The sequence below is a fragment of the Camelus dromedarius genome, chromosome 1 (genome assembly GCF_036321535.1).
Source record: "Camelus dromedarius isolate mCamDro1 chromosome 1, mCamDro1.pat, whole genome shotgun sequence".
Lineage (NCBI taxonomy): Eukaryota > Metazoa > Chordata > Mammalia > Artiodactyla > Camelidae > Camelus > Camelus dromedarius.
Genome location: NC_087436.1, coordinates 121,395,337 through 121,418,467, shown reverse-complemented (window position 1 = coordinate 121,418,467; position 23,131 = coordinate 121,395,337). Strand labels below are relative to the sequence as shown.

The 23,131-nt window shown below is 51.9% G+C and overlaps 1 protein-coding gene across 6 annotated transcripts in view; it reads left to right on the top strand.

Moving 5' to 3' along the window:
- HTT (huntingtin) overlaps window positions 1-23,131 on the top strand; it is a 123,207-nt gene that overhangs the window by 49,093 nt on the left and 50,983 nt on the right. For 5 of the 6 annotated variants that reach the window (XR_010382028.1, XM_064488554.1, XM_064488546.1 and 2 more), the window contains 18 exons: window positions 32-169; window positions 956-1,114; window positions 1,206-1,303; window positions 2,391-2,530; window positions 3,455-3,518; window positions 3,751-3,851; window positions 6,065-6,211; window positions 7,961-8,081; window positions 9,489-9,565; window positions 10,527-10,705; window positions 11,756-11,958; window positions 13,693-13,819; window positions 15,152-15,279; window positions 18,180-18,290; window positions 20,692-20,769; window positions 21,154-21,377; window positions 22,662-22,740; window positions 22,840-23,001. Coding sequence is in view for 5 of the 6 variants with exons in the window: in XM_064488554.1 (XP_064344624.1) it covers window positions 32-169; window positions 956-1,114; window positions 1,206-1,303; window positions 2,391-2,530; window positions 3,455-3,518; window positions 3,751-3,851; window positions 6,065-6,211; window positions 7,961-8,081; window positions 9,489-9,565; window positions 10,527-10,705; window positions 11,756-11,958; window positions 13,693-13,819; window positions 15,152-15,279; window positions 18,180-18,290; window positions 20,692-20,769; window positions 21,154-21,377; window positions 22,662-22,740; window positions 22,840-23,001 (2,336 nt within the window). In the remaining variant the exon portion in view is untranslated. The remainder of the gene's footprint in view (window positions 1-31; window positions 170-955; window positions 1,115-1,205; window positions 1,304-2,390; window positions 2,531-3,454; window positions 3,519-3,750; window positions 3,852-6,064; window positions 6,212-7,960; window positions 8,082-9,488; window positions 9,566-10,526; window positions 10,706-11,755; window positions 11,959-13,692; window positions 13,820-15,151; window positions 15,280-18,179; window positions 18,291-20,691; window positions 20,770-21,153; window positions 21,378-22,661; window positions 22,741-22,839; window positions 23,002-23,131) is intronic. The other variant, XM_031438376.2, reaches the window with a different exon arrangement.

The window sequence follows — 23,131 nt, the reverse complement described above, 5'->3', positions numbered from 1 at the left end:
CTACAGGTGACCCCGATGGGTTTTCTTGCAGCCTTGGCTCCGGACAGGGACGTGAGGGTCAGCGTGAAGGCGCTGGCACTCAGCTGTGTTGGCGCCGCTGTGGCCCTTCACCCCGAGTCTTTCTTCAGCACACTGTATAAAGTCCCTCTGGACACCGTGGAATGCCCTGGTATGTTAACAGTGTAACCGTTGCTGTGAAAATGATTTCAAACCATCTTGACTGTTTTAGGTTTAGAGCAGTACGCTTTCTGAGTTGATTGTGGCATTTGCACTGTTATAGCTCTCCAGAAAACACATAAACAGTGATGTTTTCAGCTTCTTGGACTCCCTATAGATGTGATGTTTAGTTGAAACACACAACAAATCTATAGAAATCTGGAAACATAAGAGCTGGTATTAGATTTATACCAGAAGCACAAATTGTGTACAATCAGAATGCTTTGGGGCATGCCAGCCACGCCAGGTGTTCGCACTCAGAGGCAGTGGGAACTGGGAACTGGGCCCAGCGGGGGCGGGAGCAGCCCAGCGTCCCACAGTGCACGTGTCGGGCGGGGGGAAGCTGCACACTCCTCAGGTTAGCCTCCTGCCTGCTCTTTGTCTCTCTCTCTTTGGACAAGGGGACAAACCTGTGCTTTGAATTTGTATTAGGTTGAGTGTGGACTAGTCTGAGTTTCTCGAATCATTTCTTTGAAATGAAATCTTGGAATTTTGATTATTGGCTGACAGTCTGGAATTATAATCCAGATAATCTGTCAAAGTAATATGAGGAATGTGATGAATATAGAATCTTTAAACCCCAAAACATTTTTTACCCCTGGTGGTTATTGTATTCAAGTCTTTTCTAGATGTGGATTGCACCCTTGCCCTTTTTCTTCCCTGGGAGTTAAGCCTTTCCTCTGAGTTGGGAAGTTGATGGTGGGGACTGGTTCAGTGCCTGGGCACTCTCTCCCCGCAGACGAGCAGTACGTGTCAGACGTGTTGAACTACATCGACCACGGAGACCCACAGGTCAGAGGAGCCACAGCCATTCTCTGTGGGACCCTCGTCTCCTCCATCCTGAGCAGGTCACGCTTCCATGCGGGAGACTGGATGGGCACTGTTCGGACTCTGACGGGTAATGGCCACTGCCCAGTGTTGTCTTCGCTAGATGTCATTCTCAAGCTCAGGTTGACCTGAAGGCGCTTGTTGCTTGCTCTTCTGCTCAGGAAACACATTTTCTCTGGCGGACTGCATTCCTTTGCTGCAGAAAACTTTGAAGGATGAATCTTCTGTTACTTGCAAGTTGGCTTGCACAGCTGTAAGGGTGAGCATGATCATTAGTGGAAATGATTTCTTTGATGAGTGGAAGTTTTACCGGCGTTACTATTAAAACTGGAGCTTAATATTAAATATTTCCAGACATTCTAAACAGTGATAAACATCTGTGTATCCACCACTCAGCCTTAGAAAGAAAACATTGCCAACAAAACAGTTTAATAGACTTTAGTTTAAGTTATAATTCTCAAAATACTTGTTTGAAATATACCTTTCCTAAAGGGTATATTTAGAAATATATCTTGCTCACATTAAATGCAAAACCTGATGAATTAAAAAACAACTCTCAGACCCATAGAACACTGAGTTACAGTGAGACTGGGGCTGTGTACTCACCTTGTTTCGTGTCATGGAGTAGCCTCCATCCTCTGTGTGGTGACGTGCTGAGCTTTATATACCAGTTGGGTCATAAATCACGACTGACCCGTCAACAACAGTCAAAATTAACCAGTGAAAATCAAAATAAAAACCCTACAATTACCAAATTTATGGGATACCTTCCCTTTCTGAAATTTCATGGCCTGGCCAGAACTGTTCCTTAGTTCCAAATGTTTGCCAGGTTGCAGTCAGTCTGTCTGTCCTGGAGCTGAGGGAGGTCTGTCGGCAACAGGTGAAGTTGCTGACCGGGTGTCAGCACGTGTCAGCCCGCATGTGGACCCGCCCACGTGTGTGCTCAGGGTGCAGGGACGGCTACGGCTGCGGCTGCGGAAGCCCTGGCCTGTGTGCTCGGGTGGCGATGACATAAGCAGGGGCGCGGGTCCTGGGTCCCGGGTCCTGGGTTTAGCAGCGGCAGTGATGCGGCGCACGGTCTCCCTCTTTACCACTGGTCAGTGCTTGCGAGGTTGGTGTGGGAGGAGGGGCCATGACAGGGGCAGAAGCGGGAGGAAGAAAAGTTGTGTGAAAGGGACTCACTCACTCACTTTTAAACTCATGTTTGCTGAGATGAGTAGATATGACACATTTCTGAGACGCAGAAGCAGTGCAGCATCCCTGCTGCCATTAGAAGAAGACGGGATGGGTGTGTGAGGGTCGTGAGACCCCTGAGCCGCCCGCCCGCCCGCCCGCGTGTCTTGCAGCTCTGCGTCGCTGCTCTCTGCGGCAGCAGCTACAGCCGGTGGGGCCTGCAGCTCATCACCGACCTGCTCGCCCTGAGGAGCAGCTCCTACTGGCTGGTGAGGACTGAGCTCCTGGAGACCCTCGCCGAGATCGACTTCAGGTCAGTGAACCACGGGGTCACAGGACCAGAGCTGCTCCGAGGTGTGACCTGTGAGCTGGAGGGCTGGTCAGCAGGTGCGGGCAGCGGTGGCGGCCGAGCGAGCGCCCCGGGTCCGGGTCAGGGCTGCGCGGCTGGTGCTGCCTCCCCCCCGGCTCTGCCCTCGGCGTCACTGAAGTTCTGGGACGGGATGGAAAGAGGAGCTCAGACATCCAAAATAACGTAGCCTGTGTCACTTCTGCTGTTTAAAAGGAATGTGGGTCAGACTGCTGATTTGTATCGTGTTGCAGTTAAAAAGTAACTTCTGATTCTTGCAGTTTTTCATTTTCTGAGAGTAAGTTTTGGTTCAGAATGTTTTTTTTTCAGTGCTTTCTTTCAGAAGGGAAATTTTCCTTTATTGTCCAGGTTCGTGTTTTTTAAGCCACCACTTACAGAGTACTTGTTATGTGCCCGGCTGGGCTGGGTGCCCCTCATGGGCATTTCCTTTCAACCCCGGAACATCTCCGTGAAGTCAGCGTGCTGCATGGGGTCTGGGGTGACCTGCCCGTCAGCGGGGAGGGCCCGAGTCTCAGCTCCCCTCCCCACCATCTGCTCCCCTGACTTCTTTGGTGGGTGTTTGAGCTGAACATTCTGTAGGGCACTTGGGGTCTTTCAAAATAACAGATGTTTATATTCATTTTGAAGAAAAATAGTTCACTGAGTATATCTGACTGAGCCTGCAGTTATGAGAGGAATGTAAATTCTGCTTGTTTGAAAACGTTAGTCCCTCTGTGCCTTTAAGTAAGTGCCCCCCACCCCGCCCTCCACGGCTCTTGGATTAACAGCAACCTGCGCCTTCGCTCTCCGTCAGTCTTGCAGGCCATCCATCGGTGGCCATTTGCCGAGTAACTGAATTGTTTCATTGTGAAATGTGTTCTTTTGTGTTAGGTTGGTGAGCTTTTTGGAGGCAAAAGCAGACAGCCTACACAGAGGGGCTCACCATTACACCGGGGTAAGCTATGTTTTAACTTCCAGGAACGCACCTTCCCAGTGGTGCAGAGCTTCTTAGAATGCATTCTGTTTTAGGTTTATTTCGCAGTTTCGATCATGAGAGTTGTGGTTGTTATGTGTGAATTTAAGACTAGTGGAGTTGAGTTCTTCCTCACTGGCTTTCCAAAGTATCTGACCTAAAATTTGGTTAAATACAGAGATTTTATCTGTTTTTATTATCTCTCTTTCCAAAGTTTCTAAAACTGCAGGAGCGAGTGCTCAATAACGTCGTCATCCACTTGCTCGGGGATGAAGACCCCAGGGTGCGACACGTCGCCGCGGCTTCATTGACGAGGTATCTGCCAAGGGCTCACATCTTGGGGACGCTTTGCCCGGTGCGCGAGGCGTGCGCGTGGAAGAGGGAGCGGCTCAGCGGCCCCGGGCGGTGCTGAGGCTTTGAGCTCGCTTTCAGCTACTCCTGAAACTGTCAGCAAAGGCGTTGCTCACTCACAGTCATCTGAAGTGGCAGCGAGAGCAGCAGCAGAGTGCTCGCCTCCTGTTGTCGAAGTAAAGTTTCATGGCCCCAGTTTTGAAATACAGAGAGTAGCACTGAGGAGGAGAGAGACGTCGGCTTCGGCGCTCCCTCTGGGGAGAGCCGCTGGTGGCGTTCTGCTGCACGTCCTGGGTACGAGTTAATCTCTCACAGTTGGGGCAAGGTGTACATGCGACTGCGTTACCTGGTAATTTCCGCTTAGTATATCGTTGGCATCTTCCTGTTAGAAACATTCTCCTAAAAAAGAAGTTGTAGCTGCCACTGTTGTTTGGGCGGCACCCTGTGTTCAAGGATTCATACTTTTGTGCTGAAGCGCATGACGTTTCATAACAGCGCGAGATAAGTAAAGGCTGAAACTGCTCTTTAAGAAAAAAATTTTAGTTAGTGGCCATTTTTTCAGTATGAAGTTGTGGTAAATTTTTATATATTGTTTGGTCAGATAGTAAGTTTTTATTGATGTAAATAATGCATGTTGTAAATAATAGTTCAGTGACTATTGTCATACATAAATGTCTACACATAATTTGTTTCCTTAGTATTAATTCCTGGAATTATAGGCCAAGCCAGCTTTTTGACGTTTTTTCCTAATAGATTTATTGAGGTGTAATTTTACATCTCTTTAAAATTCACCCATTTAAAGTGTACAATTCAATGATCTTTGGTGAACATACAGAGTTGTGCAATCTTCACCACAGTCCAATTCTGGAACATTTCCATAATCCCAGAGAGATCTGTTGTGCCCGCGTGCAGTAACTCCCAGTTCCCACACAGCCTCAGGCAACCACTAATCTGCTTCCTGCCTCCGGAGACTGGCTCTTCTGTGCCTTTTTCTATAAACGGCACCACTCAGTGAGCAGACGGCTTTCTGTCCGGCTCCTGTGGTTGCTTTTTGAGGTCTTGTCCACGCTGTGTAGCAGGCTCCAGCAGTCTGTTCTCTTTCTTGCTGAATAGTGCTCTGTCATGTGGATGACACTTCATTTAGACACTCCTAGTGACATTGTTATTTCCACTTTCTGACTGCTGTGAGTCGTGCTGCTTGAACCCTTGCCCAGAAGACTTTGTACGTTTGCAGCATCTCTTGGGCGGATACGTAGGTGTGGCTGTTCATAGGTTCGATGCCTTAGTGTGAAGTTGCTCTCCAGGAACGTGTCATCTCACACTCCCACTGCCAGCGTGTGATCGTGCCCGAGTCTTCTCACCAAAACAAGTGTTTCAAAATAAGTTCAGTACGGTTCTGTTGCTTCAGCAGACATTGGTGTTTCTTTTTTAAAATGACTTTTATCCTATTTTAAAACTAATACATTAAAACAAAATTTAGGGAAGATATAAAACAGGAAATAAAAATCTTTGTAATCAAACTACTCAGAGAAAAGCAGAGTTACGTTTTGGGGGCCGTCATTTCAGCGTTCGTTGTTGCTGTCTTCTCGCTCTGATGACTTGTGAGGTGCACCTTTTCATGTGCTTAACTGGATTTGGATGACTTGCCTGATCAGAGATTTTGGGTCTTTACTGTTTTCTGTGAATGATAGTAATTTATTATACCTTAGAAAAAAATTGTGCTTACGACCAGGTCTTCATGGAGGAGACTTTAACTAAAGCTAATGGGCTTTGCAAACCAACGTGATAAAATGATTGTTTCCGCAAGTTACGTGACCACCGTTAGGTGTGTGAGTGCACTCATGCACAGCCTGCGGGGAGTGCCCCTCGCAGAAGTGAGCCCTCCTGTTCTGTATTCTGCCTCGGAGCTCAGTTAGTCTGTGGGGGTCTCAGCTGGAGCTTTGCCACCTGGGAGTTGCGGGTCACTCGTGCAAACACAGTCAAAAAAGTAAGGGACAGCCTGTGGCATTCAGATGTGCTCTGTGCTCAGCACTTCCTGAGGACGGTGGCTTGTTGATGCTGATGAGGTTATTGGAAAGAGAGCTTTCAAGCCTTAACCGCCTGGGTGCAGAAGGGTGGTGCCCCACAGGTGGGTTTCCTGTGCTCTCTGAGGTAGATGAACCTTACTTTTATGCTAGGCTTGTCCCAAAGCTGTTCTACAAGTGTGACCAAGGACAGGCTGACCCGGTGGTGGCCGTGGCGAGGGAGCAAAGCAGCGTTGACCTGAAGCTTCTCATGCACGAGGTGCAGCCTCCGTCCCACTTCTCCGTCAGCACCGTGACCAGGTATGCGCCCGAGGCTGAGCCAGAGGGCCTGCTCTGAACGCCATCTTCTCTGGACGAAGAGCTTTGGGTGAGGGTATTTGGGTAGGTGGTCTTCCCTTGCTAGGAAGTCTCTGTTTCAGGGTCTTCCACCCCATCTCTGTTCAGGCTGAGCCGCAGTCACCCCTCAGGGACGTCACAAGGCTCCGAGTTTGTTTGTTACACGTGCACGCTGACAGTGTACTTTCCTGTAGGACCAGGTCACTCATGCTGTGTGTTGCCTAGCACTTGTCCGTGAAGACGCCCACTGTCTCTGTGCTATCCGTGAAGAGCACGGCTGTGTCCCGCCCATGAGTGTCTAGGTGAGGGGCTGTGAAGCGCATCAGAGTTACTTAGGGTTAGCCCCTAGTTCAGTGATTTGCAATTATTATTCACATCTTCTGTGAGGGTCTTTTAAATACAATTTCAAATGACTGTACACAGCCCATTCTTACCTGATTCCCAGATGAGTCGGCGTAGATTATAAAAATAATTAGAGCAGAAATGTTTTAATGGAAGTTATAATTTTCTTTAGAATTTCAGTTTGCCAAGAAGGCTGCAGAAGTGATAATAAGACTATTATGCCTTTTTAAAAATACCTCTCTCTGTTTCAAGTGTTATTTTTAAAATTAGCTTGGTATGGTCTTTTTTTCTCATGAGTGACAATTTTTTTAAAAACTTGAACTAAATGACTTTGTGAGCTGGAATGTTCATTTAATCTTTTCTTCTGAATTTAGAACTTAGCTTGTCAAATTTTGAAGCTGCTTTTCCTAAATAGGTGTCATCTCTGCTAATGTAAAGACTGCTTAAAAAACACAAGGAAATAACTTTTCAGAGAATTCCCTTGTTTTAACCTAATTTTCTCCCTTTGAAAAGATTCAGGATAAATATTTCTTTAAGATAAGCAGAAGCAATGTAAGAATATTTCATTCTCAGGAATTTGACAACGCTTAGGGTGGCTGCTTGTCAACAAGCTTGCTGTTTTCTAACTAAATGTCATTTTAGAAAATGAATATTTAGATGCCAACAGAGATGGTTGTAATATTTCATTGAAATTGGTTACTAACTACTATTTTGAAAAATTTCTCAGTCCCAGACTCGGGCTGCCCTCTTGCCACTGGGCCGTTTCTTGGGTCCTTGCCTGAGTCCCGCGAGGACCAGCCATGCAGCTCTGCCTGCTGCCGCGGGGTCGGTGGGAGAGGGTGGAGTGGAGTCCTGCGTTCTGTGTCGAGTGCCTTGTGGACGGGCACCGAGGGAGACAAGAGCGCATCAACTCTCATCCTGCGTGGGCTTCATCGGTGTAGCTGGGGAGTGAGAGTTTGGATGTAACTGCAAGGAGGGGCTGAAAGGGGCGTGCGCTGCGGGTGAGCAGGGGAGGTGGCGGAGCCCAGCAGTGGGAAGGACTTCCTCAGTCCGGGGTCGGGAGTAGGTGCGAGACTTCTAAGCTGAAGCTTCAGAAATGGGCGGCTTTGGGCTGGAGCGAGACTGCAGGCGAAGCCCCGCTGGGGAGAGCACTGCTGCGGTCGTCGGGGTGGGCTGCGGGGGGGCAGGGTCGGCAGCTTCAGCCATTTTTGTAGAATGATGACCTCGCTTACTTCCAGTCTTCCTTTCATGTAAAAGTCAAGACTGCTTTAACTTCTTGTGGCCTTTAATCTTAAAACTCTAAATGCCGTTTGAATTTTGAAAATGTCATAAACTTCAGTAGATTTCAAGTCTCCATGTTTCTCTCGTCAGAATATATAGAGGCTATAACTTACTACCGAGCATAGCAGATGTCACTGTGGAAAATAACCTTTCGAGAGTTATCGCAGCAGTGTCTCGTGAACTAGTCACGTCGACCACGAGAGCGCTCACAGTAAGTCTCCTCTGGCTGGTCTCGGCAAGGCTGACCCCCGGCGGTATGTGGGGCCCGTTCGTCATGGCAGGACGCTGTTAGGGCTCTTACGAGTGTGGCTGACCGAGAAGCTGCGTGTCTGTGAACAGAGCCCCGGTTTATTCCAGTGGGGATGGAAACAACTGTTTTTTTTCCTGATTATTAAAGTAATATGTGCTCATTGTGAAAAAATTCAGCCGATCTAGGAAGACGTAAAAGTGAAAAAAACTACCGTAATCTGAATTGGTAATATATCAGAAGTTTAAAATCTCTCTAATATATATGATTCAGGGACTTTATAACACACACCAAGGGGGAGAAATCAGAAATGCCAACAAAGATTTTTGTTTTGCTTGATTATCTGTATCATTACTTATGATGCTGAAATTACAAAAGAATCATAATGTCCAAGAATCTAAGAACGAGTAAGTTCCGGTTGTGACTGATTCTGTAAACGTAGGCGTGTGTTTACTGTGCAGCTGTTAAATGATGCTTTGCAGACTTTTTAACAATCTGTGGAGAGGTAACCTGGGCTGTAACATCGAGTGAAAAGGCACAACGCAAACCTGTGCTTACATGCAAGCAGACCTCAGTTGTGAAGAACGATGTTCACATGTATACGTTTCTCACAGGCTCAGGAAAATGATCGGCAGAAAATTACCAAAGTAAGGTTTAGGATTATGAATGGTTATGTTTTTCAGATATTCACAAATTTTCTAAAATGAACAAGTGTAACTTTCATAATCAGGAAAAAAGGAGGTTACACAAAAGTAGTGCTAATTTGCCAATTATCAGGTTAAACCTTGTCGTTTATCTTACGTGACAGAGGAAATGCTTGCATGTTGTAAAAACTCAGAAACTGATGACTAGAGTGTCTTAATGAATATGTAAGAGTCTTTCACACCTAAACACGGTTTGGGCTCTCTGTAGTTCGGTCTTCCCTTGATTTGTTCAAAATACCACAAACTCTACTTGTTTGTGTTCATCGTGGCCCACTCGTGTCAGATGCCGTTTTAGGCCTGGGATGTAAAAGCAGAGAAGGTCCCTGCCCTAGTGGTCCCTGCGGTCTGGTCAGGGAGAGGGACGTTAGCGTGAGCGCAGGCACAGACCGGGCAGAGGGAGGAAGGGTGGTGCGGGCAGGGGTGGCACAGGATGACGACTGAGTTCCAGGCGAAGGCGCTGACTTCACTGGGCTGTAACCCGTGTCTCCGTTGTCCAGCCGTGCCTTGGAAGGCACGCATTTGGGCTGTGGGAGGGCGGATTCCCTGTCGTCGTGTATAGCTCTCAGTTTCGTTTTCATTGTTTGTGCTTTCTGTAAAGGGAAAAGGGGGTTCAATTTAATAAACCCTTTTTGTCGTTTGGCTGTGGTTTTATCTTTGCTCTCTTCAGTTTGGATGCTGCGAAGCTTTGTGTCTTCTCTCCGCTGCCTTCCCAGTGTGCGTTTGGAGCCTAGGCTGGCACTGCGGGTATGTACTTCCCTCGGCGCGCGGCCATCTACGGCGACGTGGGGCAGTTCTGGGGAGCCCTTTCTTATTAAATCTTTGATCAGTTTGACCTTTTGGGAAAATCCTTAGTGGAATACTTGCCTCTGCCCTATTAGTTGTGTGGGAAACTAGTGATAGGAGCTGTTGGGAAATGCTGAATTAGTTGTGCTCCTAATCGATGTCAGATACTCACTTCTAGGCATTTTGGAGGATTTTGAAGGTGTGATATGCAGGTTCATTTAAGGGAATTTGTATATGCTGGCAAAAGATTTTTCTGATTGGCTTGATTCCACTGTGTATTAAAAGTTTAGAATCATTTTTTGTTTAAGCTCAAATGTGACCTGACATTCAAAATCTTGATCAGCTGTAGGAGTGTAGTGTAGGCGCTGTGGTACTACGGCAGCAGTTTCCTTGTAAAAATGGTTCTCTTCCAGTAGACAGCCCTAGCACGTCTGCAGAGTGATCTTGAGTCTCCTGCAGCTTTAAGGAGCCGGCTTCCACATGTGTACTGATGACTGCGGAAAACTTAGGAACTCACCGTCACATTCGGAAGGAAAACTGCAGATCGCGCGCGTGTGTCAGTGCGTGGCCAGCCGACCTTGCTGGAAGTGGCCTGCACTCCGTCTGGGAGTCAGCGAGCACTTGCATGGGTCGTAGACCCCACGTTAGACCTGACTTCCAAGCAACTTTGATGTTGGAGTAAAATGTGCCAAGTCAAAACTTAGAGAAAGTTAAAAGGTTATCAGAGTAAACAGTTGTAATACTTTTAATCAGATCTGCTACCTGATTTCCTTTCTTAAATGACACTTACGGAGCTGTGGTCATAGAAAAGGTGTTAGTTAACCACAGTAAAACCTCTTTATGAGCTGGTATGAACAGTGCAGTGCCTTCTATTTGGGTCATAAGAGGAAGCAAGACTGTTCGCTTAACATGTGTTCTGTAGTTGGACCGTGCGAATGTCTGCCCCTAGAGTGCCCCCGCTGAGCGCCTCCGACGAGTCTAGGAAGAGCTGCACTGTCGGGATGGTCACCGTGATCCTTACCCTGCTCTCGTCAGCCTGGTTCCCGCTGGACCTCTCGGCGCATCAGGATGCTTTGATTTTGGCCGGGAACCTGCTTGCAGGTACTGGCGCTGCGCTGAAGCAGGGATGGCAGGTTTCCCACTGCGGGGTGGGGGTGACGAGTACGTGGAGGACAAGTACTGAGGTCGTTGCCAGTGGCGGCTTGTTCCTGTCGTCCAAAATTTCAGACGCTGCCGACTTGTGTAAGTGTGGACTGTAGGCAGCTCTTCTGTGCCCAGCATTTTAAAGTAGCCCCTCCCCAGTTGCGCCCCGCAGTTAGTGGTAGGCCGGCTCACTTCTGATTGCAGTTTGGTGGGCACCGTGTGCCAGGAACTGTCTTGGGTACTGGAGCCGTAAGAGGGTATGGTGTGAGGGCTGCCTTCTCGAGGGGAAGGTAGGTTTGTAGGGCCGCCGTGAGCGGAAGTGCAGCGGCAGGGAGTGGCAGGGGGCTGGGGCGGGACGTGAGACTCACGGGTGGGCAGCAAAGGGCGCCCCGCACAGAGGGTACAGCTCGTGTGAAGGCTGGAGACGTGAAAAAGGTGTGTGGCATTTGAGGGCTGCACGTCAGTTTGCATGCCACATGAGGACGAGGACTAGGATGAAAAAAGTGGCTGGTGAGGGAGGGCCCGTGGCAGTTGAGGGGGTTGGGGATGTCGCCAGTCTCCACCAGTGAGAACTTAGTCTGTTTGCTGTGGGAGGTCATTGGGGAACTTCACGGAAGGGACTAACAGTCGGATGACTCGGCTGACGTGAGCGCGGGCTGGAGGAGGAAGGTAGGGAACGCAGGGGGTTAGTGCCGTGGTTGAGGAAGACTGAGAGTCTGAGCGAGGCAGTGGCTGTGGAACTGTGGGAAGAGACCAACTGAGAGAGTGAAACAGGCAGCATTGGGCCTGGCTCACCAGCTCGACCTTGGTTGTAAAGCTCCGGAGGCCTCTGTCACATCCTGGGTGGGTGTGTGGTGGGGACACACACAGAAATTGGGAACCGTTGAAACCGAGGAATCAGTGGGCCCCCAGGCAGAGGTGTCCAGCAGACTCTCAGCACTGGTGGGTCTGAATGGCTCACGTCCTCTCGCCGCGGAGCCGGGAGTAACGTATGTTCCTGTGTCACAGCCAGTGCCCCCAGGTCTCTGAGAAGTTCGTGGACCTCTGAAGAAGAGGCCAGCCCCGCAGCCACCAAGCAGGAGGAGGCCTGGCCGGCTCTGGGTGACCGGGCCTTGGTGCCCGTGGTGGAGCAGCTCTTCTCCCACCTGCTGAAGGTGCTTAATATCTGTGCGCACGTCCTGGACGATGTGGCTCCTGGACCGGCGATCAAGGTAACTTCTTACTCAGCAGCTGGTTTAATTCTCCGGGTGGCGCCACGGGCTTCCAGACACCCTTCCTTACTCTCTTTTGCTGTAAGTGAACAACATGGCTCTTGTCTTGACACTGGATTGAACACCAGATGTGCTTATCCAGTTTGTAGCCCTTTTGGTGTCATCTGTCACTCACTGTCACCTCTGAGAGGGATCCTGACTTTGCTCGGAGACTCTGAGTGTGGGCCCCGAACGCAGAGCTGAAGTTGCTGGCTAGGTATCTCATTTGCTCTCTCCTGCAATGCTGGCCAACAGTTTTGCCTTTCTCTGACGTGCAGTTCAGTAGTGTCAGCTTGAGAACACATGGCAACTGCACAGTGAGCTTTAGGTGGACGGGCCCCCTTGTGTGTGCCGACTCTCTCCTGTCTCTTCCGCCCTGAGAGCTCTCCTCTGACTCGGCTGCTCCTCCCGCTGCCCTCCAGTCTCCCGCTTACACCCGAGTCAGCATCGCGCTTCCCCGACACCGACCTTCGTTGCACAGCCTCTGTCCATTGCTTCGGCCGTACATTCCCTAACCCCTGCTGGCCCGACTGCTGCCACTGCTCTCCACGGCAGCTCTCCCTGCCACGCCCACCTTTGGGTCTCATGGGTGTGCCATCTCAGCACCCATGCGTCCCTCAGGACCCCCTCCTGTGCCAAGACGTTCTCTCTGGTTGGCTTCCTGGTTGCCTCTGCCGCCTTCTGCTGCCTGGGCTGGTCCTCCTGCCCACCACTCGCGCCCCCTCTCTCCCCAAGCTCCAGGCCAGCACCTCCAGCCCCGCCCTGTAGGGGTGGGAGCATTCTGTCTGCACCAGCCAGGACAGGTGGCAGCCGAGCACGTGACATGTGGCCAGTGCAACTGAGGAACTGAACTTGTCATTCTGTTTAATTGTCATGAGATTTAGACTTAGCCAGCCACGTGCAGAGAGTGCTCCCGGGGGGACTGGGCAGCCCCAGGTAGTCAGGTCTGCTCTCCGGCCCTCACAACCTGACAGTCGGAGACCCCAGCCTGTCCTCGCAGCGCCGGCCGGTGTGGCCAGCTGCCACTGGGCGCTTCTCCTTGGAGGGATCTCACATGGGCTCCAGCCTGGGCTCCCCCCGTCCCCCCCCCCCCCCCAGCTGGCGCCTGCCCCTGGGCTCCCCCGCTTTGTGTTTGTCAAGCTGGAGGATGAGAGCCGTCACAGCTCTCCATTTTGCCCATCACGTTCTTTGTGTTCCCTTCGGAGCATCTCACAGAAAAGCCCACGTGCTGATGTGCACACGCACAGACATCTGTGGACACACATGTGAACACACTCTTCTGTGTTCCCCGTCCCTGCTCTGCTCCAGGCTGGTGGAGTGTAGCATTTGGACCACTGTGGTGGCCTTTTTTTTTTGAACAGCGTCATTTACATCACACAGTTACAGTGTAATTCACATGCCACCAAGCTTTCCTGTTAACTCGTTTGAAAAGCGGAGTTTAAAACGTTGGGTTCCTTTCACACCACGGCGCCTGGAGCCTGCCGCCACCGCTGCAGGGCTTGGAGGGGGTGGTGTGCACGTGGTGGCCGAGCTCCGTGGCCGTGGGCTCGGGGTGCAGACCGAGCTGGCTTCCAGGTGGGAGGTGAGGTGCGTGGGCCGGTTCTTCCCCGCGCGTGGCGGCCCGCGTGCCGCGTGCCGCGGTGCTCAGCCCTGCGCTGGGTGCGCACCCTTCACAGCCGGTGTTTTCCGTTTCAGGCCGCCCTGCCGTCTCTGACCAACCCCCCTTCTCTGAGTCCAATCCGGCGGAAGGGGAAAGAGAAGGAGGCTGGGGAGCCGCCGTCTGTGCCCGTGAGCCCCAGGAAAGGCGGTGAGGCCAGTCCAGGTGCGTGGCGTGGCGGGGAGAGGGGTGGGGCACCATTTGTAGTGTGGAAATTGAGACCTGAAGCTTATGCTCACGTCAGGGTCAATATAGTAACTGGTTGGCCTGGGGAAATAAAATACACAGTGAGGCCAGGGACGTGGTTTCCCAGGTCTGGTTTCAGATAGTGAATGTTAGTTTACTGAGTGTGCACAGACCGCGTTTTTAGTGCCCCTGTCACTTGCTCACAAGGGGTCCCAGGAGTGCAGGCGTCCGGCCACAGCAAGGAGCTCGCTGGCCGCCTCCTCCCCTCACCTCACCGCAGGACGGGGTGGGAGGTGCTCTGCTTTCAGGAAGGCGGGTGGGGTAGACGTGGCGGGTGAAATTGTTGATTCTGATGCGTGGAGAACCCTGAAATGGCGAGTGGACGGTGTGCCTTCGGGAGGGCTGGGGGCAGCACAGTGGGGACACGACCAGCCGAGTGAGAGGAACCTGGAGGCTCTCGGATGCTAGGAGGGGAGCATCTCAGAACAGAGGGGGCCAGAGTGCGGTGTGACTGCGGTCACGCGGTCTGTGCTGCTCTTGAGGCGCACGGGGACGGCAGGGCCGAGCAGGAGGTGACCGCGCCCGGCTGGGCTCCTCCCCACCACGCCCATCTCAGTGCCGGGGCCGGACGCGACTTGCGTCCCTTCTGCTTGTAGAGCATTTGTGTTAACGCTTTTAAAAGACGCCGTTTTCCAAGGACTGACGACGGTGCTGGTGGGAGATTTACCAGCTGAAGAGCTTCAGAGCCTTACAAATGCAGTTACCAGCGTGTGCCCGGTCCCCGTGCTGGTGGCTTAGCAAACGAAGGGCTCCAAATCCCGAGTCTTCAGAGCCTCACGTAGCGCGTGGCACTTAATGTTTAGTATCCGCTTAATGGTGCCGTGTGCACCCGTACGGTGTCAGGCCACGCCCACTCCTCCCTGTGGTGCTCGCAGGGCCCGTGACCTCAGCGGGCCGGGGGTCAGCCCCCTGTGCCCCTGGGCGCCTTGCGCTCCGAGCGGTCTTGAGATGGACCGGAGGCCACTGAGTTGGCTGTTCCTCAGACTCACGAACCGGCAGCCAGACGCTAGCATCACACGGCTTTCCTCTTCATACTTCATTTTAGCATTTTTGGGGAGGCACTCAGAATCTGCTTATGCTTGTTAGTCAGCTTCTTGTTACTTCTGATTAATCAAAAGTCAGAGGAAAAATTCGAGTTTTTTCCCACTAGAATACTTTGTAAATCATTATTGCCAGTAATTCTCTTTTAAACTTGGTGAGTGTTTGCTTTTGATGTAAAAATTTATTTTCTGTGTGTACGTGTTTTTAAAGCCTCTCGACAATCTGATACCCCAGGACCTGTCACAGCAAACAAGTCCTCATCACTGGGGAGTTTCTATCACCTTCCTTCGTACCTCAAATTGCACGATGTCCTGAAAGCTACTCACGCAAACTACAAGGTACTGGTTCTTTTATAAAAAGATGCTCGTTCACACATTTCAAAGGCTTGTTGATGTTTTTCTTAGGATTTGTAGGTGACACACATACAGATAAGTAACTTAGGCCTTTGGGATGTGAGTCAGTTTTCTCAACTTCACCTTTCAGCTTTGTTTACGTCGCTTCCATCACACAAAAATTTAGGATTTTCATTGGCAAGATGAGCCCTTTATGGCTTGGCGGTGCTGTGTCTGGGCACCGCGTGACTGCCCGACATGCAGGGACCCACTAGAAGGACCCACAGCTCTGACTCTTCAGCACTGTGATGAGGACACAGCCACACCTGGGGGAGGCGACCTGGGCGGGGTCTGGAGCAGTCTCCCCCGCGAGGGCCGCATGGAGCACACTTGTCCCCCAGCTACGGAAACGCTGCCACGTGCAGGTTACAGAGGCCCCTCTGCCCGCACACCCAGGCTCACCCGAACGCACGCCGAGGGAGTGCGTGCTTAGTCAGCCGCCATTTATTCACACGGTCCAGGCGCTGTGAACCGCCTGCTTGCCAGGGGACATTGGCTGTCAGTGTGGGACATTTACTGGCCGAGGTCCCAGGCGCCCAGGCGCCCCGGGGCCAGCCTGCGAGCAGGCCTCTGGCGGGACAGCGGCGCGTGGGCAGTTCCGTGCGTAGGGCTTTCTCCCCCGGGTGAGTCAGGCAGGCCCTCGTGGCTTCTTTTAGGGCTTTTCGTTTTTCAATCCCATTCCATTTTTGTAAGTGGAAAGTTTACTGTCTGTGATTTACGTCAGATGTGAAGTATGTGCTCACTTAATTCTTTCCCAGCTCCTGACTGGCTGCCCCTGCACGGTGCCCCACGTCATCCGTTTCCAGCACTGACCGGTTTGGAGCGCTGCCTTTATCACGCACTGACTTCTCACTGTTCTGCAGTTTCATTTACTGCTTTGCTGTGTCAGTCTGTCCATCTGTCCATCCACTAGAAGCACACTTTCTGATTATTGTAGCTTCACAGTGTATTTTTGAGGCGATTAGATACCCCATTTTCTTTAGCATTTTCCAGGATATTTTTATTTATTTTTGCATGTGAACACTAGAATAAGCTTATCTAATTCCAAAGAATTCTGAGGGTATTTCCGTGGAGATTGTATTAAATTTGTAGATTAATTTAGGGAGAACTGATACCTTTGATGCTAAATCTATCTTAATGAAGTATTAAGTGTGAGGTGTTTTTTTTATATCCTGAAAACTTCTTGTATGTGCCTCAGAAGCACATGAAATTTAAAGGATTTAAAAAATAATTTTAAAAGATTGCCTCACATAGGTTTTGCACGTTTCTTTATAAATGTGACTCAGTCATCTTTTTTTGTTTTTTGTTTTTGTTTTTTTTGGTTACTAATAGATACATCTAAAATTTTTTAAACCATTTATGAAGTTTATCTGGCTTTTCTGAAGGATATAGATAACTTTGAAAGATAAAAATCTTCAACTGCATTTCACAGATTTGAAGGCCTGTTTAGCTGGATGCTTCTCATGTCAGCCCCCAAGTAGAGGAGGGTGTGTTTAAAACCCCACACAGAGAAGGTGTTTCTCGTCCACCTGTTTTCAACTTCGTCATCGTCAGTTCTGGGGCCTGCAGCGCCCCTCTGTCATTTCCCCCCGTCACCGCTTCCCCCCCGAGGGCCTGGGCTCCAGCTGAGCCTCTTCACGTTCTCGGGTCCCCCTCGGCCCTATGCCTCCTGTGTCCCCGGGTGGGCAGGCGGCTTCCGGACGGGGTGTGGTGCAGAAAGCTGCTGGCACACCGAGGCTGCCCCCACCCCTGTCAGCTCTTCTGCTCCCGTTGGCCTCCCGCCTCTCTCACACTCCTCAGGCCCCGTCAGCCTCTCATACTCCCCTGGTTTGTCTCCTTGGGCTCCAAGCCCTTCTTGGCTCTCCTCAGACCCTCTGGTCCTCGTTCTCCCTCTGCTGTTCAGGAAAGGCCCCGCCCATGCTCTCTTGCTGCCCTCCTCACTATCATCCTGTGCCCCTGGAGGTGACCCCCCCCCCCGCCTCCCCGGGAGACGGCGTCCAGCCGCAGCCCGCCCCGGGTCTTCAGGGTCTCCCTCCTGGGTGCCCTGCTCCTTGGCCTGCTGTGCGCCCCTCAGGCGGGCCTCGGCGTGGCCGCAGGCTTGAGACCACTTCCACGTTCTCTCTGTGCCGCCGCTTGCCTGCTTTCCTCTCTCTTTGCCTGGAAAGTGTTTCTCTCTTTCATCCTGAGCGAGTCGGTTTTATTTCCGTGAGCGAATTCCTTTCTATTTGTTGTGGTGTTTTGTAGGGTTTTTGCAGTGTTTATTTTCAGTCAGTCCCTCCCCTCACCCTTCTTACATACGGTGCCTCTGGACCTGACCCTACCCTCCGTCTGCTAAGTGGGGAAATCTCTGCGCAGTTCAGTGAGGCTGGGTCCCTCAGAGGCGCGGCTTTGTACGTCTTAAGACTGATTTAGTATTTTGTTGTGGCCAGACTGAAAGGCGGCGCCCGAGTTAGACAGGACGCCCCAGGGGCCCTGATGTGCGTGGAGTAGGACGTGACCCTTGTGTTTGCCATGTGCTGCTGGTCAGGTACTGATTATGATGGATGTTGACACTTTTTTTCTCGTTATGATAGAAGCTTAGGAATTCTTTCTTTCAGAGGTGTCAGTATAAGCTGGAAGGTGCCCATGAAAAGAGCTTTCATACAGCTATTACGGAAGAGTCATTTCCCTTCCAAGGCCTTTTCCCAGTGCTCAGAACAAACAGGAAGCCCTGGTGGTGAGCGCTGGGCTGCCCGGCGGACACCCCCCCCCCCCCCCAGCAGCGAATAGCGTTCGTCTGTCTCATGTGGCCAGAGTGCGACCCAGCCAGTGACCGCGTGTTCCTTCTCTCCCTCCACCTTCCCAAGGTCACCTTGGATCTTCAGAGCAGCACCGAGAAGTTCGGGGGGTTTCTGCGCTCTGCCTTGGATGTCCTCTCTCAGGTCCTCGAGCTGGCGACTCTGCAGGACATCGGGAAGGTTGGTGCTTGGCTTCTCCTCGCCGAGCTGCTGCTGCCGCACTTGGCGCGGGGCCCTGCGGGGGCCGCGTCATCCTGGCGTGTTGGGAAGGCGGGGCCTGCAGCTCTGGTGCCCGGGTCTGATCCTGCTCTTGGCCTCAGACTGGGGCGGGGATTTCTCTCTGTGTCTGTTTTCACTGTTTTCTGTATATCAGCTCAGACCCAGTGAAATTTAAAAATTGGTGGGTTTAGAAACCTGCTGACAGAGTCCTTCATCTTACTGGACCTTCGCACCTGGAGAGCTCAGAGCAGTCTAGGGGGTGTGGCTGGCTCCTTTGGGACCTTGGGAGATGGCAGAGCTGTGCTTGAGGCTTGTGTCCTTTGGCTCCAAGTCCCCCCCCCCCACCTGACTTACACGGAGGTGGCCGAGCGTTTGGCGTGGTGTGCGCCCGTCCGTGTGTCCACGACCCACGTCCCGCGGTTCACGCTCCGCCCGTTTGCTTGGCTGTGTGTGTATCCACCTGCCGTGAGTCACCGACAGCCTGCGTTAAACTCGTCTCCTTTAAGTGGATACTAATGAAGTTTGTTTGTTTTCGTTTTTCTGAATCTCTTTTTGACACGCGTGAAGCTTACCTCATGGTAATCGTTACACACGTCACCTCACGTTTCTCCCCGGCCGTCCTTGCAGGTTCCCGCACGTGAGTTGAGTGGGTTGGAGCCGTGCTTAGTCTAGGGCCGATTACTCCCCAGCGAGGCGAGGCCTTCCTGGGCTCAGGTTACCGCGTGCCCTGCCCGGCCGGGGGACCGGCCGCCGTCCCCAGCCCCGTGGGAGCACTGGGCGCTGCTCCCCCGATCGCTTCTGATGAGTCCCCCGGCCTTGGGCGGTTTCCCTGCACACATGTTGCTTGGTTCCCTGTTGAACACTCAAGGTCTCCCCGGGTCTCCAGAGTCCTTGTCCTGTGAACTCTCATTATTTCCGTGTCCCCAGCTCTCGGCTCCTCGCCCTGGGGTCCCCGGGGCTCTGCTCTGCCCCTCTTCCTGCGACATGGAGGCTCTCTGAGGGCAGGGGGCCGGGCAGCTGTGGGGCTCCCTGGGCTCCGCTCCCTCCTCTCCGGGGTCGCTGTCCTTCAGTGCCTTCTGTTCAGGGTCTTGGAACCGTGGTTTCGTATGTTGTGTGGGTGTTTTTGGTTGTCTGGGTGTAGGGTAGATCTGGTCCCTCTTGCCCCATATCGGCCAGAAAAGGAGGCCTCTCTGTTACATTGTGTATTAATACTTGTGCTGGGGACACGCTTCCGTGTTACTCTGGACACTCAGGAGGCTGCTAACAGCAACCTTTCCTCCCCGTTTTCAGCGCCCAGCGCAGTCTCTGGGGCGCACCGAGCGCCCTGTGCACGGTTATTAGCAGAGACGGCTCCTCGGAGCCTGGGTGTGGTGTGCAAGGGCCTAGCCCTACTTCTTCCCTTCCTAGCCCATCGGACACCTGCTGTGAGCCGGGGGCGTGCGAGGCTCAGCCCTGCAGAGGTTGGCCGGGTCTGTTTGGAGTAAACCAGGGTATTAAAAATATTTGGCCGGGAGTATTTGAAACCAGCAGAAGTCTGTTACTTTTGAGTGCAGGAAGTTATACCAAACAAATGAAGTGAGAGGCGTCTCCAGTCTAATTTGTGTGGTGGAAGCAGTGGTGGTGACCAGGTGGCAGTGAGGGGCCAGTGTGCCTTTGACGCTAGTGCCCTGACTGGTTTGTGTCTCTGTGACTCCGTCCTTCTCAGTTCTTCAAGAGGACCTCGTTTCTGAGGACAGCGGACAGTCTGGGAGGAAAGTCATTTGAAGCCAGTCGTCTCGGTTGTTTTGTTTGGTTACTTCTGTCTTTTGGGGAGAGGTCATTAGGCGTTGATTTGTTTTGACGGAGGTACTGGGGATTGAACCTAGGAGCTCGTGCATGCTGGGGGCGGGCTCTGCCACTCAGCTGTACCCTCCCCCCGAATCTTGGCTGTTTTTGCAGACTGCTGCAGGGCACTTGTAAGACTTCTTGTAATAAATCACGCTTGACATGCCACACGCAGCTGGATGTGTGCGGGGGCTTGCAGACGCACGGCCTTTGCCGCCTCTGTGCTCAGCATCCTGCTCCCAGGGTGGCTCTGGGTGCCGGGGGCAGTGGGCACTTGGGTGGTGTCTGAACGAGCGAGCGGGTATCTGATGCATGAAAGGAAGAGTGAGATACAGCCACTTAGACGTCAGTGGTTTTCACTGACTGTCTCTTCTCACGATGGAAGGTGAAGAGCTGCCTCTGAGTCCCCTCGACCTTGCTACTGGGCGTGGTTTCCACGGGCACCGTCTCATGTCTTTGGTCTCATGTCCGGGCTCCCAGCAGCAGTATGTCACCCGTGAGTCACTCACTTGAACCTCTCCCGCCTGTCTTTCCACAGTGTGTTGAGGAGATCCTCGGGTACCTAAAGTCCTGCTTCAGTCGGGAGCCGACGATGGCGACTGTGTGTGTCCAGCAGGTGAGAAGGTGGTGTGTCTGAAGCCCTTCACTGGGTGCGGTGATGCAGTGCTGCCTGTCACTGTGAGGTGGTGCCGGTGGCACGCCTGGCAGCCCCACGCATCACTCCTTTGCTCTCTGCGTTACTGGACCAAGAGGGGTCCTACTCCCGCCCTCCCTCTCCCGGAGGGGAGGCCGACGCCGTGGAGGGCAGAGGACATGAGAAGCTGGACCCTCACTACTTACCTGCTGTCCCAGTGTCCCTGCAGTGCCCCCCATAACCTGGGTTTGCTGATTGTAGCCAGTTGCTTACAGGTGGATTTGAGATTTGGGGGGGCGGGTGTCTTAAAGTGTTGCTCGTGCTACGTGAAGTCCAGTGTTGATGGTTTCAATTCTTTCCCTCTAGTTGTTGAAGACCCTCTTTGGGACAAACTTGGCCTCCCAGTTTGATGGCTTGTCTTCCAACCCCAGCAAGTCTCAAGGCCGAGCGCAGCGCCTTGGCTCTTCCAGCGTGAGGCCCGGCTTGTACCATTACTGCTTCATGGCTCCATACACCCACTTCACCCAGGCCCTCGCCGATGCCAGCCTGAGGAACATGGTGCAGGCCGAGCAGGACCGCGACCCCTCCGGGTAACCGCCCACTGTTCTGGCCGCAGCAGTGGGGTCAGGATGTATCTTTAGTAGAAGCGTGAAAGGGCAAGCAGTGAATAATTTGTCAAAAATAAGTTAGCCAGCACCTTCTAATGGTCTTTTGTGTTCGGAGAGCTCTGGGAAGCATGATTGCTGCAAAGATGCTGAAGGCATGGCCCCTGCCTTCAGAGAAGTGGGCAGTCCAGGGAGTGAGACGAGGTCTGGGGCTTTTGCTGTCTCAGAGAGGCTGGGCTGGAGGAAGAGGAGCACAGAGCAGCTCCCTGGGGGCTGCGAGGGCCCCCGCCCGACGGTGCCAGCGAACCAGAAGGGGCCACGCAGAGTCCTCAGGTGGCCAGGCACGGCGAGATAACCGGGCTCGTGAATGACTCTCCCTTTAGAGCGGGACGCTGTGTGTTGGTGGCACTTTTGGGGCTGGTAGCTGAGGTGACCCAGTGGTGCCAGTGCGTCAGGGTATTTGGGGAGCATAGAAGAATCCTGGGTGGTAGTGCTCTGTTTTGTAACTTTGTGGGTGAAAGTCTCTTCACTTAAATTTATGGTTGTGTTTATGAGGCCCGGAATTACAGTAGTTGTTTCTTAAATTGCTATGAATTATTCGCAGATACTTGAGTTCCTGCTCTGTAGTGACAATGGAATTCCTTGTGTTTCTTTACATAGATGTAGTGATAAAAACAGCTACGGTTAAAATGCTACAGCATTTTAGGAAAATGCCCCATGTTTTGGGCTTTACATTGGTGACCTACTTACTGTTTCTCCAAGTTTCAGAAATAAGGCTCTTTAAATACCTTGTCTAATAATGTGGGGTATAAATAAAACAAGTGTCTGATTATTGTCATTTAATTCTGTATATGTTTCACAAAAAGGAAAGGGCGTGTATAATTGATGTAAATATTTAAAGAAAGTTTTTCCCAAGAAAATCAAGTGATGTCTTCTAAGTCACTGAATCTTTCAAGTGACCGTCGCCTCTCAGCCCCACCGCAGACTGGGCCGAGCAGTGAATTTCTGTGGCAGAGGAAAGCTCTGTCTGCGGTGGCCTGCTTCGGGCGACAGGATTTGATGGCTGTCAGTCAGCTGTAAACTCTGTTTCGACTGATTATCTTCATTCAAAGAGGAGTCTGGTGCTGCCGCGTGGAGTGGCTGTAAAGGTCTTTCTGACTTTGAAGCGCTCTGCTTTTGTGAGTGGGAATCAGTGTGGCCTGGAGGGCAGCTGAGCGCCCAGGAGAGGACTAAGGGGATTCTCTGCCCACCTTTTCTCCTGTCTGGCAGGTGGTTTGACGTGCTCCAGAAGGTGTCTACCCAGCTGAAGACAAACCTCAGCGGCGTCACGAAGCACCGTGCAGACAAGGTGGGGGCCGGCAGCCGCACACGGGCGCAGTCCCGGGGCGCGGCTCCTAGCCCGCTGCGGTGAAGACTCACCCGCGGTTCTTTTGTCTTTTTTCCGCAGAATGCTGTTCATAATCACATTCGTTTATTTGAGCCTCTTGTCATAAAAGCTTTAAAACAGTACACGACCACGACCTCGGTGCAGTTACAGAAGCAGGTTTTGGATTTGCTGGCACAGCTGGTTCAGTTGCGGGTTAATTACTGCCTCCTGGATTCCGATCAGGTCTGTCACTTTTCTCTTTTGTCTGCCACGCTCGTTCATAATTTAATAAAGGTTGTCTTAAAAAGACACTGCAGACTACCTTAAAGAAGTGTGCGGTTTGTTTTCCCGCTGTCGCTGCCTCCCTCCTGCC